At 42.2% G+C, this 15,224-nt stretch overlaps 1 protein-coding gene across 1 annotated transcript; it reads right to left on the reverse strand.

Annotated features, from left to right (window-relative positions):
* Positions 1-241: 241 nt before the first annotated feature.
* Positions 242-14,981, reverse strand: LOC110532499 (double-strand-break repair protein rad21-like protein 1). Its single transcript, XM_090184987.1, has 13 exons — positions 14,026-14,981; positions 10,781-10,910; positions 10,373-10,472; positions 6,612-6,715; positions 6,359-6,466; positions 6,120-6,224; positions 5,145-5,282; positions 4,692-4,921; positions 2,589-2,667; positions 2,276-2,424; positions 2,009-2,122; positions 1,368-1,445; positions 242-1,050 (listed from the first exon to the last, which is right to left on the reverse strand). Exons 1-13 carry the CDS (start codon positions 14,170-14,172, stop codon positions 871-873), a joined length of 1,662 nt encoding a protein of 553 aa, XP_090041113.1. The 5' UTR covers positions 14,173-14,981; the 3' UTR covers positions 242-870.
* Between the last annotated feature and the right edge of the window lie 243 nt (positions 14,982-15,224).

Genomic DNA, 15,224 nt, shown 5'->3' on the forward strand with positions numbered 1-15,224 from the left:
AATGAATCATGGCGCACCATTCGGCAATTATCTAACACCTACCGATGGTGGGGCATCTGGGGATGGTCTGATGGTAGTATCTTGCCAACATGTTTATTTACAAGGGGCATGGGTGTTTGGAACCAAAAATGTATCAGGCCAGGGCAACAGTGTTGTATGTAGATGTGTAATGAAATAGATTCATTAAAATCATTTCCATTGTTTCCTCATTTCTCTTCAACGTATTAGCTCAACATCCTTCTATGGTGAACTTGTACTTCTTTTAATTGAGACTTGAAATACATACTTTACAAACATTGAAGAAGGCTGCTCATACATTTCATTGAATAAAATTCACTGTTATACTTACAGATCGTTAAGAATAAAAACAATTCCTTAATTAGAAACACTGAACTAAAACTACCCTTATTAAATTACTGAAATTGGTAAATCCAACAAATCCTAGTCTGTCGGCATAATGGAACAATAACAAAACCATCTTATTCAAACAAGTAAAGTAAACCTAAAGCTCCTCAACAAAACAACAACAGAACATTCCAAAACCTTTACTCTGACCCAATGAGACAAATCAGATGTTAACCCTGTCCAAATTATGTCTTGTAGCAGGATTCTTTCTCACAAAGAGAGTGACTTGGGTCTGGGTCCTGGGAGATTCATAGAGGTGACATAACTATCTCATTAGTGCTGGATATCACAACCCAGTTTGATAAATATTATCCAAATAATATTTATTGGTGTAATCAGTTCTTAATTAGTGTCCATGCTATGAGACGTGTGACGAGGGTGTCTAGACCGCTGGAGTTTTGTGCAGTTATTGACAGATAGCAGTGAGTCTATGAACAAGGCACAATTAGCAGGTGTCTTCACCTCTTAGAACCTGAGTCCAGGTGTGGCTATAATGTCAGCGTAAGGTTCGCTCTGGTGCAGGTCCAGGGCCTGCTGTTTCTTCAGCACCAGGAGGCAAAAGAAGGTAGCCGAGGCCTGGGAGCGACTGTTCCTCTCACACAGCATCTGCAGGCTGAACATGGCGTTGCTTCTGCTGCTCTGAATCTGTTTAGGGATGTCATCAGGACAACATAGAAAAATCTGAATTTTGTTTATAGGGGATAGGTCAGTTACGGATTGATTATATAAAGGATAAATGTCAGAAAAGCAGGGAAAATCCCATCCCAGTTTGTTATAACACAACACACAATCGCACATTGCAGCAATTTCATTTCCACCAACTGTCCCCTAATCATGCCCTTTAATCTTTTAAATCCGTCATCTGTGATTCGGTGGATTTCTGGGTCTGATTGTAATCAAGCTAGCAAGATGACAAAGGGTAAGAATGGATGCCCTGCTGCATAGGGGTACTGAGTTCTTACTTTGAGAGCGTTTAGTAGTTTCTGAGCTCGGCTGGTCATCCTCCTCTCCTCAAAGTCATCCTGGCTGTCCACCATAGACTGTAGTGTGGTATAACAACACATTACAGAGTGTACCGTAGTACATCACATCACACCACACTATTTATTTTACCCATTTTTTGTGATATCCAAGTGGTAGTTACAGTATTGTCCCATCGCTGCAACTCCCCTACAGACTCCAGAGAGGCAAAGGTCGAGAGCCATGCGTCCTCCGGAACACGACCCTGCCAAGCCGCACTGCTTCTTGACACACTGTTCGCTTAACCCGGAGGACAGCCACACCAATGTGTCAGAGGAAACACTGTCCAGCTGGCGACCGAAATCAGCTTGTAGGCGCCCGGCCCACCAAAAGGAGGAGTCGCTAGAGCGTGATGGGACAAGGAAATCCCGTCCGGCCAAACACTCCCATGACCCGGACGCCGCTGGGCCAATTGTGCGCCGCCTCATGGGTCTCCCGGTCACGGCTGGCTGTAACACAGCCAGGGATCAAACCCGGGTCTGTAGTAACGCCTTAAAACGCTACGCCAATCAGGAGGCCCCTTTGTGCTTTTCTGTGTGTAAGCGTGCGAGTATGTGTGTGTATTCAATGCATGTGAAAGAACCTGTGTGTTCCATGTCACATTCGATGGAGTTTCCCTCTCCATTCCAGAAGGATGGACATGCATGGAATCCTCCAAAGGAAGCTCAGGGTGAGAAACCTCAAATCTACTCTCATCCTGAGACAAGAAAAAGAGAGAAAAGGAGAAAGGGGGAACAAGGAATGTTGTCAGAAAAAGTTATAGACAATGGGAAAACCTGGTTGAATAAATATATAAAAACTTTTTAATGGTGAAAAAAATCTTATTTAGTGTTCATGTTGAACTCTTTACATGTACTGTGTCCCAGATGTCCTCAGGTGGGTTGTCAGTCCCATTGTGGTGCAGAGGAGTGAGCTCCACATTGTGTCCCATTCTCTCAGGATCCATAGTCTTATGCAGGACACTGAACTCACCGGGCAGGTCGCTCACGTCGCTTTCCACTGTATACACACACATATAAAATTAATAAACCCAAATAGGAAAGATAACAGTTCAAAGGTAATATGAAATTCAATTCTCCCAATTTCATGAAATGTAATGACTTGTATTCTCAGACGATCATTTCTATAACATGGTGTTGCTCTGTGTGAATATGACCTCCTACCCTCATGTCTCATCTCTTCACGGTCATCTTCATTGCCCACTCGATCTGTTTTCCCCCGAAACACATCACTGGAATAGAGCTGCAGAGGCAGAATGGGGGCAGTTGTTGAAACTAAATGCACTGCTTCTATACATCACTGTGAACTCAATTTCCTCACTTAAGTATGGAATCCAACATTTATATATTGAAGGCTTGACTTAAGTGGAACAACATTCTTAAGCTAAACGTGTACTTTTTAGTATAACAGATGAGATAGGAAGGCCAAGAAGATCAACAGGGACCTCAGCCACCCAAGCCACAGCCTGTTCACCCCGCTACCATCCAGAAGGTGAGGTCAGTACAGGTGCATCAAAGCTGGGACCGAGACTGAAAAACAGCTTCTACCTCAAGGTCATCAGACTGTTAAATAGTCACCACTTGCCGGCGTTTGCCCAGTACCCTGCCCTGAACTTTAGTCGCTGTCACTAGCCGGCTACCACCGGGTTACTCTACCCTTCACCTTAGAGGCTGCTGCCCTATGTACATAGTCATGGAACATCGGTTCCTCAAGATTGTGTAACTGAGTCAGGTTTGTAGGCCTCCTTGCGCGCACATGCTTTTTCAGTTCTACCCAAAAACTTTCTATAGGATTGAGGTCAGGGCTTTGTGATGGCCACTCCAATATCTTGACTTTGTTGTCCTCAAGCCATTTTGCATCAACTTTGGAAGTATGCTTGGGGTCATTGTCCATTTGGAAGACCCATTTGTGACCAAGCTAGAACTTCCTGACTGATGTCTTGAGATGTTGCTTCAATATATCCACAGAATTTTCCTACCTCATGATGCCATCTATTTTGTGAAGTGCACCAGTCCCTCCTACAGCAAAGCACCCCCACAACATGATGCTGCCACCCCCATGCTTCATGGCTTGGATGGTGTACTTCAACTTGCAAGCCTCCCCCTTTTTCCTCCCAACACAACAGTGGTCATTATGGCCAAACAGTTCTATTTTTGTTTCATCAGACCAGAGGACATTTCTTCAAAAAGTACGATCTTTGTCCCCATGTGCAGTTGCAAACCGGCTTTTTTATGGCGGTTTTGGAGCAGTGGCTTCTTCCTTGCTGAGCGGCCTATCAGGTTAAGTCGATATAGGACTCGTTTTACTGTGGATATAGATACTTTTCTACCTGTTGGTAGGTCCTTTGCTGTTGTTCTGGGATTGATATGCACTTTTCGCACCAAAGTACAATAATCTCTAGGAGACAGAAGGTGTCTCCTTCCTGAGCGGTATGACGGCTGGTTGGTCCCATGGTGTTTATACTTGCGTACTGTTGTTTGTACAGATGAACGTGGTACCTCAGGCATTTGGAAATTGCTACCAAGGATGAACCAGACTTGTGGAGGTCTTGGCTGATTTCTTTTGATTTTCCCATGATGTCAAGCAAAGAGACACTGATTTGAAGGTAGGCCTTGAAATACATCCACAGGTACACCTCCAATTGACTCAAATGACGTCAATTAGCCTATAAGAAGCTTCTAAAGCCATGACATTTTCTGGAATTTTATAAGATGTTTAAAGGCACAGTCAGCTTAGTGTATGTAAACTTCTGACCGCTGGAATTGTGATACAGAGAATTATAAGTGAAATAATCTGTCTGTTGGAAAAATTACTTGTTTCATGCACAAAGTAGATGTCCTAATCGACTTGCCAAAACTATAGTTTGTTAACAAGAAATTTGTAGAGTGGTTGAAAAACGAGTTAATGTACGTAAACTTCCGAGGCCTATCCTATTTAACTATTGTTGTACATATATTATTTTTCAAATATACTACATATTCCATTCATATACTGTTCATATTGTATATACATGCAATCACATGCAGTATATATATTTATACTCCGGACACTGGCATTGCTCATCTTAATATTTATATATTTCTTAATTCCATTCTTTTCCTTTTTAGATGTGTGTGTATTCTTGTGTAATGTTAGATATTACTGCACTGTTGGAGCTATAAACACAAGCTGCTAAATATGTGTTTGCAACCAATACAATTTGACTTGATTAAAGGTAAATATGTCAACCTATGATGGGACATATGTTGATTTCACACCCTGCTTACCTGTTGAAGGTGTGGATGAATGACATGGGCACAGAGGTGACTGAAGAGCATGTCCACCCCTCCACTCTCTTTCCATTGCATGAGTTGGTGGGTGGGTGGGGCTATGTCCAGTGGGGCAGTGAGATCTGAATAGTCAGTGAGCTGCTCCCTGATGGCCTGGTTGGACAGCTCCTTGGCCTGGTCCACCACCAGTCTCCTTCTCCACTTCCCCTTCTTCCTCTCTAAGGTCGCTAAGGACAAACTTTAACTCCAATGGCTTACCTTACCTGTGCTTTTCACACTTGGGAGTTTCTACCACAGATAATAAGTAAGAAGGTAATGTGTTACTTATGGCTTTGATATATGATATAGGTTGTGTCCAGTTAGATAATTGTGTTTGAGGGACAGTAAGTGTGCTTCGGAGAAAGGCCTTGTGGTGTCAAGATGTTGCTTGTTAGGCAGGTAAATATTTACGGGTCACAGCGACAGGCTCCAGAGAGAAGCACTCCTCCTCATTGACCAACAGAGTCGTCTCATTCAGGACAGGTGCTGTCTCATTCAGGACAGGGTGATCCTCCTCCATGGGTACAGATGTAGGAGAGTCTGGACGACCTGCAATGCAGGGTGGTGGAATGAAGGGCATGCTGTCTCAGTCTACTATTGTGATAACATAAAATAGACACGGACAACATACAATTGATTAATATTTCACTGTATAACGTAATAATGATAAAGCACCCAATTTTGGGAAAAGTTTCAAGAACGAAAAATCCAATTTACTCCCTGCAAAGTTTACAGCAAAGTGGAATTAGCACATGAATAATGAAATTATAATTTTCTAGTATGCATTGTCTCTTGCTGTGAGAGAGGGTGCTTCAATGCTTGCACAAAGTATAACCACAGAGATTCTAAACCCAGAGGCGCAACATCGCGAGACTTCTGGGAACAGCTCTGGGAACGCTGGTGAAACAGACCAAGCAGACCAGGCTGGGGTTTGAGAAGTCAATGAGAGAAGTGAAAAATGATTCCTTAGTTGTAAATTTTCCTCTAAATCAAAAGTCACAACCTAGATTTGAGCCAATGTCTTAAGTAGTTGAAAAAGTTATTACTACAACCTCGTTAAAGTAGCAAACTGACCCGTTTTCATTTTTGTCAAAAACAACTTTACATCAAAGGAACTGCTCGTGCAGTTCGGCACAAGCCGATTGTTAGACTCGGTGACGTGTTTCTGCGCATGAGCTTAGCTAGCCAACGACGCCATGACATCGCCTACAAGCGCTACCGGGGATATCTATTGGAGAAGCAGTTTCTGCTCATCTTCATACCGTACTGTCTTTGGTAGTCTCATACAGATGTAGACCCCTTCATACCAATCTACAATTACACTGAATATTTAGACAGGGTATAAAGTTTCCTAAAAGACTACCAAAATAAACACAAAAAAATTACCTTCTTGGTTAATGTTCATGGGGGCAATCTCTGGCATCACATTTTGTGGTTCGGCTGGGAAAAGGTCCATCAAAAAAGCATTCTCACTGGAACTGGCCATGAAGTCTATTCAGGATTTGGAAAGGGGTTTGAGACATTGCATAGGTTTGCCTTTGAAACATTCTTGATGTGTTCAGATGTGCAACAGATATGTTATCTTCAAGTGAATCTGCTGCTAAAAATCCAGGTTGGGACATTACCCAAGATGTCAATGCCTTTGTCCTCATCGCCAAAAGCATCTCCGTGCTGGGCCAGGCTCAGGAAACTCACATCTAACATGCCCCCTTGGTGAGACTGGGTCTCATCACCTACAAATATTAGAAACCGAGTAAGTCAGAGTAAGTTACTGACAGAAATGTGAGTGAAGGAGAGAAAGGTGGGCTATGGTGAGAAGGAAAATAACATTGAAAGAGACACAGGCAGGCACTGTAGAGTAGCAACCCTAACTCTTACCAAAGTCATCAAATGTGAGAAAGCTATTTCCAAAATCCTCTTTGAGGGTGATGTCCTCTGTTCGGCACTGATTCAGTAAAAAATGGTCCACAACACCTATGGCACTAGGGTCAGAGAGGGGAGAGAAAATAAATTACTTTTCGATATAAACATCATAAATACTGCTATGTGAAGCTTCCACACCACCATGATCTATTGAATATAGGGATGCTCGATATATCGGTGAACATATATCTGCAAATGTCTAGTTTAAAGCCGATGTGCAAAACCGATGTCAAAGCTGACATGCATACCTATATAAAGTAAATACATGACGAATGACACCACGTAAAATGTTGCGCTACACGTGCAACAAAGCATTCCTAACCTAGCCCACAATGTCTGCTGTGTGGATCGAGCAGTCAACAAGTCGAGCAGTCATTATGAAAGAGTAGAACATTTTCAACAAGACAACTCAAAGGCGAAGTCCATTAAAGCCAAGATAATGGAATTCATTGACCTTGACAATCAACCGTTCTCTGTCATGGGTGATGTTGGCTTCTGCCAACTGGTTGAGCACCGGTACACACCACCAAGTGCGCTATTTTTCAGATGTTGCCCGTTGCCGTACTGGAATTATACAGTAATAGCATCACTGCTGTTAGCTTCACAACAAAATGTCATATTATGGAATGCCATTTGGGTCTTTTAAGTGTAAAAAAAAAATACAGTAGCACTGTCAAAGCTGCACAAAAAAGTCTGCAAACAAGCAAACACCGGCTATGAACGATGTGTTTACAATACCACGTTGGTAATAAAGCATCATTTGTTCGACCGTAACTTCTGGTGTAGCTAGCTTTAGCTTGGTACCTAGCTAGCACCAATACAACCAGCCTGAAAACAATTACCAGTAGAAACTGCAGTCGTTTTCATTATTCTTAGCAATGATTTAGGAATCCTTGTGAGTAAGTTTAAGCTAGGTTGCCACTTGTTGTTCGCCTATTGAAATTGAACTTCAATTCATGCAAATAAATAAACTCAGCAAAAAGAGAAACGTCCCTTTTCCTGGACCCTGTCTTTCAAAGATAATTCGTAAAAATCCAAATAACTTCACAGATCTTCATTGCAAAGGGTTTAAACGCGGTTTCCCATGCTTGTTCAATGAACCATAAACAATTAATGAACATGCACCTGTGGCAAGGTCATTATGACACAAACAGCTTACAGAAGGTAGATAATTAAGGTCACAGTTATTAAAACTTAGGACACTAAAGGGGCCTTTCTACTGACTCTGAAAAACACCAAAAGAAAGATGCCCGGGGTCCCTGCTCATCTGCGTGAATGTGCCTTAGGCATGCTGCAAGGAGGCATGAGGACTGCAGATGTGGCCAGGGCAATACATTGCAATGTCCTGACTGTGAGACGCCTAAGACAGAGCTACAGGGAGACAGGACGGACAGTTGATCGTCCCAACAGTAGCAGACCACGTTTAACAACACCTGCACAGGATTGGTACATCCAAACAACACACCTGTTGGACAGGTACGGTATGGCAACAATAACTGCCCGAGTTACACCAGGAATGCACAATCCCTCCATCAGTGCTCAGACTGTCCGCAATAGTCTAAGAGATGCTGGACTGAGGGCTTGTAGGCCTGTTGTAAGGCAGGTCCTCACCAGACATCACCGGCAACAACGTTGCCTACGGGCAAAAACCCACCATCGATGGACCAGACAGGACTGGCAAAAAGTGCTCTTCACTGACGAGTTGCGGTTTTGTCTCACCAGGGTGTTGGTCGGATTCGCGTCTATCGTCAAAGGAATGAGTGTTACACTGAGGCCTGTACTCTGGAGCGGGATCGATTTGGAGGTGGAGGGTCCGCATGGTCTGGGGCGGTGTGTCACAGCATCATCGGACTGAGCTTGTTGTCATTGCAGGCAATCTCAACGCTGTGCTTTACAGGGAAGACATCCTCCTCCCTGTGGTACCCTTCCTGCAGGCTCATCCTAACATGACCCTCCAGCATGACAATGCCACCCGCCATACTGCTCGTTCTGTGAGTGATTTCCTGCAAGACTTGAATGTCAGTGTTCTGCCATGGCCAGCGAAGAGCCCGGATCTCAATCCCATTGATCACGTCTGGGACCTGTTGGATCGGAGGGTCAGGGCTAGGGCCATTCCCCCCAGAAATGTCCGGGAACTTGCAAGTGCCTTGGTGGAAGAGTGGGGTAACATCTCACAGCAAGAACTGGCAAATCTGGTGCAGTCCATGAGGAGATGCACTGTAGTACTTATTAATGCAGCTGGTGGCCACATTTGACCTTTGTTCAGGGACACATTGTTCAATTTCTGTAGTCACGTCTATGGAACTTGTTCAGTTTATGTCTCAGTTGTTGAATCTTATGTTCATACAAATACTTACACATGTTAAGTTTGCTGAAAATAAACACAGTTGACAGTGAGAGGACATTTCTTTTTTTGCTGAGTTTAGCTAGCCAGCTACTTAACCTTGTTGCCCAAAGCTAACGTTATAAGCAGCCAGCTAGCTTAATCTGGCTGGTGAGGCTGACCAGGTTATGTGTTGTGAAGCTAGCCACAATAAGGATCACGCACAATAGTGGAATTTGCGGTTTGCCTTCAAAATAAAAGCATGTCATTGACAGTGATGCAAATGAATACAAATAGTAGAATTATAACATACTTTTATTTTGAAGACTAACCGCAAAGTCCACTATTGTGGATAATCCTTATTGTGGCTAGCTTCACATAGATGGGTCAGAACACCATTAATCAAATAAGAACGGTCTTATAAATTAGGGTTATTTTAGATGACACCTAGCTATATAGTTAGCTAGCTAACTATAGCTACTGAAACAGAGTATGTAGTTTTGCTATGTTTTTGGCAAAGAACATTGTTTGCATCCATGAGCTAGCTTTTTTTATGACCAGCACTGTAGATGTGCGAGACAACTTTACCAGCATCATAACATAGTGATGAATCGTTGGAATATATGAAATACGAGTGATAGTGTAATCAATGTGTAATAACTACGTAAAAAAATTATGAAAGCATTAAATGTGATGTGTGATGTGCAATCATATTCAGGTCCTGATTGGTCAACAAGTGTTATTTGACACGCAAAGACCCAAATGGCGTTGCATAGAAATCCTGGTTGAGAATGAAACGACTGAACGAATTAACAACGAAACAGCACAGCAAGTAAGTGAAAGAAATAGGTTTTGGATTATGTTTTACTGGTAATGGGGACATATGTAAATGCCAACAAAATAACTTTTTGGTCAATGTGGTGGTGTGTGTAACCTTTTATTTAACTAGGCAAGTCAGTTAAGAACAAATTATTATTTACAATGACAGCCTACCCCGGCAAAACCCGGGTGAAGTAGGGCCAATTGTGCGCCGCCCTATGGGACTCCCAATCACGGCAGGATGTGATACAGTCTGGATTCGAACCAGGGACTGTAGTGACGCCTCTTGCACTGAGATGCAGTGCCTTAGACCGCTGCGTCCATGTGTGTGTGTTTACTATTTAACTGTACTAGAATCCTTAAAAGGCTGCTAAAAATGTTTATATCGGTTATCGGCATCAGATTGTTTGGCAAGGAAAATATTGGATATCGGTATCGGGCATAAATGTAATATCGGTGCATCACTAATTGAAACACTGACACTAGCCTTAATGGGGGTAGGGCTTATTGGGAGCATACATTTTGGTTTTGAATGTGAGTGAGTTAAATGAGAGAGAAAGGAAAACAAAAGTACTTTGTGTCTGGTAGCTGGGAATCGAAGTCAGTGAAATCCTCCATCAACGTGATGGCTTTAAGTGTGGCCTCCAGTCCTTCAACAGGCATGTCAGTCTGTCCTAATGGTGACAGAAATACATTTTATACAAGACGTCAACTGATATATGTTTCCAATTATCAGAATAACATGGATATCCTGTCTTTAAAATGCAGGGTTCTACACAAAGCATGTAAGAGGGCTGCTGTGCCCCCTTGTGGACTGGCTGCAGCACCAGGTTTAAAAAAAAGTTTAAATGATTTTTTTGTTAAATAAATATATACACTTTATTTGTTATCATTTAAGGCCAGGCACCAGACCCTAATATGGTATATTTTGCAGCACCTTGAAATGTTGACATTGACTCCACAAAAAGGATGCTTGGCTAACCTGGTCTGAAGGCTACTTTAATTTTGACAACAGCGTCATTGCAGTCAGCAAGTAGATATTTGGCTTTTCTGAAGTATATCCTCACTACTCCCAGGAGTAGGTGGCCAAAAGTCCGCAAGCCGATCTTTGTCTTGAGATGATTTCACACAAGCACAGAGACATAAAAACAGACAAGAGGGGCAAGCTTAAGTCGGGCTACATCATATATTACAGATGATGTGCTCATTGTGTGGCTAAAGGTACAGTGGGGAGAACAAGTATATGATACACTGCCGATTTTGCAGGTTTTCCTACTTACAAAGCATGTAGAGGTCTGTCATTTTTATCATAGGTACACTTCAACGGTGAGAGACGGAATCTAAAACAAAAATCCAGAAAATCACATTGTATGATTTTTACGTAATTAATTTGCATTTTATTGCATGACATAAGTATTTGATACATCAGAAAAGCATAACTTAATATTTGGTACAGAAACCTTTGTTTGCAATTACAGAGATCATACGTTTCCTGTAGTTCTTGACCAGGTTTGCACACACTGCAGCAGGGATTTTGGCCCTCTCCTCCATACAGACCTTCTCCAGATCCTTCAGGTTTCAGGGCTGTCGCTGGGCAATACGGACTTTCAGCTCCCTCCAAAGATTTTCTATTGGGTTCAGGTCTGGAGACTGGCTAGGCCACTCCAGGACCTTGAGATGCTTCTTACGGAGCCACTCCTTAGTTGCCCTGGCTGTGTGTTTCGGGTCGTTGTCATGCTGGATGATCCAGCCACGACCCATCTTCAATGCTCTTACTGAGGGAAGGAGGTTGTTGGCCAAGATCTCACGATACATGGCCCCATCCATCCTCCCCTCAATACGGTGCAGTCATCCTGTCCCCTTTGCAGAAAAGCATCCCCAAAGAATGATGTTTCCACCTCCATGCTTCATGGTTGGATGGTGTTCTTGGGGTTGTACTCATTCTTCTTCTTCCTCCAAACACGGCGAGTGGAGTTTAGACCAAAAAGCTCTATTTTTGTCTCATCAGACCACATGACCATCTCCCATTCCTCCTCTGGATCATCCAGATGGTCATTGGCAAACTTCAGACGGGCCTAGACATGCGCTGGCTTGAGCAGGGGGACCTTGCGTGCGCTGCAGGATTTTAATCCATGACGGCGTAGTATGTTACTAATGGTTCTTTGAGACAGTGGTCCCAGCTCTCGTCTGGTAATTGACCAGGTCCTGCCGTGTAGTTCTGGGCTGATCCCTCACCTTCCTCATGATCATTGATGCCCCACGAAGTGAGATCTTGCATGGAGCCCCAGACCGAGGGTGATTGACCATCATCTTGAACTTCTTCCATTTTCTAATAATTGCGCCAACAGTTGTTGCCTTCTCACCAAGCTGCTTGCCTATTGTCCTGTAGCCCATCCCAGCCTTATGCAGGTCTACAATTTTATCCCTGATGTCCTTACACAGCTCTCTGGTCTTGGCCATTGTGGAGAGGTTGGAGTCTGTTTGATTGAGTGTGTGGACAGGTGTCTTTTATACAGGTAACGAGTTCAAACAGGTGCAGTTAATACAGGTAATGAGTGGAGAACAGGAGGGCTTCTTAAAGAAAAACTAACAGGTCTGTGAGAGCCAGAATTCTTACTGGTTGGTAGGTGATCAAATACTTATGTCATGCAATAAAATGCTAATTAATTACTTAAAATCATACAATGTGATTTTCTGGATTTTTGTTTTAGATTCCATCTCTCACAGTTGAAGTGTACCTATGATATAAATTACAGACCTCTACATGTTCTGTAAGTAGGAAAACCTGCAAAATTGGCAGTGTATCAAATACTTGTTCTCCCCACTGTATGTGGAGTAGAGGTCGACCGATTAATTACACCTTTACTTAATCTTTATTTAACTAGGCAAGTCAGTTAAGAACACATTCTTATTTTCAATGACGGCCTAGGAACGGTGGGTTAACTGCCTCGTTCAGGGGCAGAAAGACAGATTTTCACCTTGTCAGCTCGGGGGATACAATCTTGCAACTTTATAATGACCTGCCTCTCTCTCGTTGCACTCCACAAAGAGACTGCCTGATACGCAAATGCAGTAAGCCAAGGTAAGTTGCTAGCTGGCATTAAACTTATCTTATAAAAAACAATCCATCATAATCACATGGTTGATGATATTACTAGATATTATCTAGCGTGTCCTGTGTTGCATATAATCTGACTGATCATACAAGCATACAAGTATCTAAGTATCTGGCTGAGCGGTGGTAGGCAGAAGCAGGCGCATAAGTGTGTTTTGCCAGCAGCTCTTCGTTGTGCGTCAAGCATTGCACTGTTTATGACTTCAAACCTATCAACTCCCGAGATGAGGCTGGTGTGACCGAAGTGAAATGCTTGGCTAGTTAGCGCGCGCTAATAACGTTTCAAACTTCACTCACTCTGAGCCTTGGGGTGGTTGTTTCCCTTGCTCTACATGGGTAACGCTGCTTCGATGTGGTGGCTGTTGTCGTTGTGTTGCTGGTTCGAGCCCAGGGAGGATCGAGGAGAGGGACGGAGGCTATACTGTTACACTAGCAATACTAAAGTGCCTATAAGAACATCCAATAGTCAAAGGTTAATGAAATACAAATGGTATAGAGGGAAATAGTCCTATAATAACTACAACCTAAAACTTCTTACCTGGAAATATTGAAGACTCATGTTAAAAGGAACCACCAGCTTTCATATGTTCTCATGTTCTGAGCAAGGAACTGAAACATTAGCTTTCTTACATAGCACATATTGGAATTTTTCGTTCTTCTCCAAAACTTTGTTTTTGCATTATTTAAACCAAATTTAACATGTTTCATTATCTACTTGAGGCTAAATTGATTTTATTGATGTGTTATATTAAGTTAAAATAAGTGTTAATTCAGTATTGTTGTAATTGTCATTATTGCAAATACATTTTTAAAATATAAATCAACCGATTTAATCGGTATTGGCTTTTTTGGTCCTCCAATAATCCGTATTGGCGTTGAAAAATCATAATCGGTCGACCTCTAATGTGGAGAGCTGTATCAGAAACAATTTAATATACTTTGAGACATATATATAGCTATGGCCACGAAACCTGAAAGGCAAGGTATTATTCATTGGATAACGGAGTAAGTTACTGTAGACAAAAATAACATGGTGAGCTAACTCAGTCAGAGGCAAATACATTTTCTCACTGTTTATATATTTTGGAAGACAAAACAAAGTGTACTGTTACCTGTGGGGAGATTATGTGTTTGATGGTGCTCTCCAAATTGCATTCAAACACATGAGTTTTGGTGATTTTGCGCTCCCAATGCGCTGCTAGCCAGATTTTGGCCAGAGGCCCGCGCTTGGAAGTGAGGAGCTGAGTGTAGAACATCATGGTCAAAGCCTTGGTGGTCTATCTGGTCCTCACTGTTGATATTGCTGCAGGTTTGGTTTGATAATACAATACATGTGGTTCATTTTATATGGGATACGGCACAATTCACTTGCAAAATATTTGTTTAACAAGCATTGGCTAGCTAACGTTCCTGTAGCTCATGGTATGAAAACAAGCCTCTTTATCGAACGCGTCGTTGACAACCAACTGGAGCTAACCTCTGACCTGGCTAGCTACCTTCGTTTACATGTGTCCCTAATACTAACTAGATGGAGAAAATGTCTAAATCATTTTACCACCCTTTTCCAAATAAAATAGAATAATTTGATACTCACACGTTTCAGTCCAAAATAAGTAATGGAATGGCGCGAGATTAACCATATTTACTCACATTACCGCGTATTTGGCACCAACATGGCACGAGAGTGGAGCAACCTGTCTCGAGCAAAATATACCAATTTACTTACATCGTGTGGTTTTAGTCTAACCGGGTGACATGCGTGAGGTTTAAACGTTTTTATGCTACAGTTTTGATTGTAACCATAAAAATAAAACATCTCTGAAATAGCTACAGTAAAACGTGTCAATTTGAACAGATCATGTTTCGTTATCCCGAAATTGCGTGAGCGCTAGAGCATGCCAGCGCCAACTAAAACGTTGGAAGTTGCTCAACCCTAGAACGAATACAAACTATTTTATTATGACATCCAAAGTTTGTGGCAGTTCATTGATTAACTACAGTAACTAGCTAAATTGAACCATAATTGTTTTGGCATGTGATGCTTATTTAAATATATTCACTCCAGTGTGCTTCCTGTTATAACCAGCTGGGGGCACTGTTACTCTCTTGCCTCGGTAAATCCTAGACTTTCTTTTTCCTGTCGCTTATAAATGATACCTCTTTAGTAATGTTTTGTGCTCTCGTCTGGGCGTAGAAACTGTATTGTTTCTTAATTTGACTTCATTGAAATACATCTACCTCTACTACTATTTCAGTAACTTAAAAGCACATGAAATAGCATTAATGACTCACTGAGGTACTCAAATAAGCC

This window comes from Oncorhynchus mykiss, chromosome 9, assembly GCF_057628025.1.
Source record: "Oncorhynchus mykiss isolate SJ-2025 chromosome 9, ASM5762802v1, whole genome shotgun sequence".
NCBI lineage: Eukaryota > Metazoa > Chordata > Actinopteri > Salmoniformes > Salmonidae > Oncorhynchus > Oncorhynchus mykiss.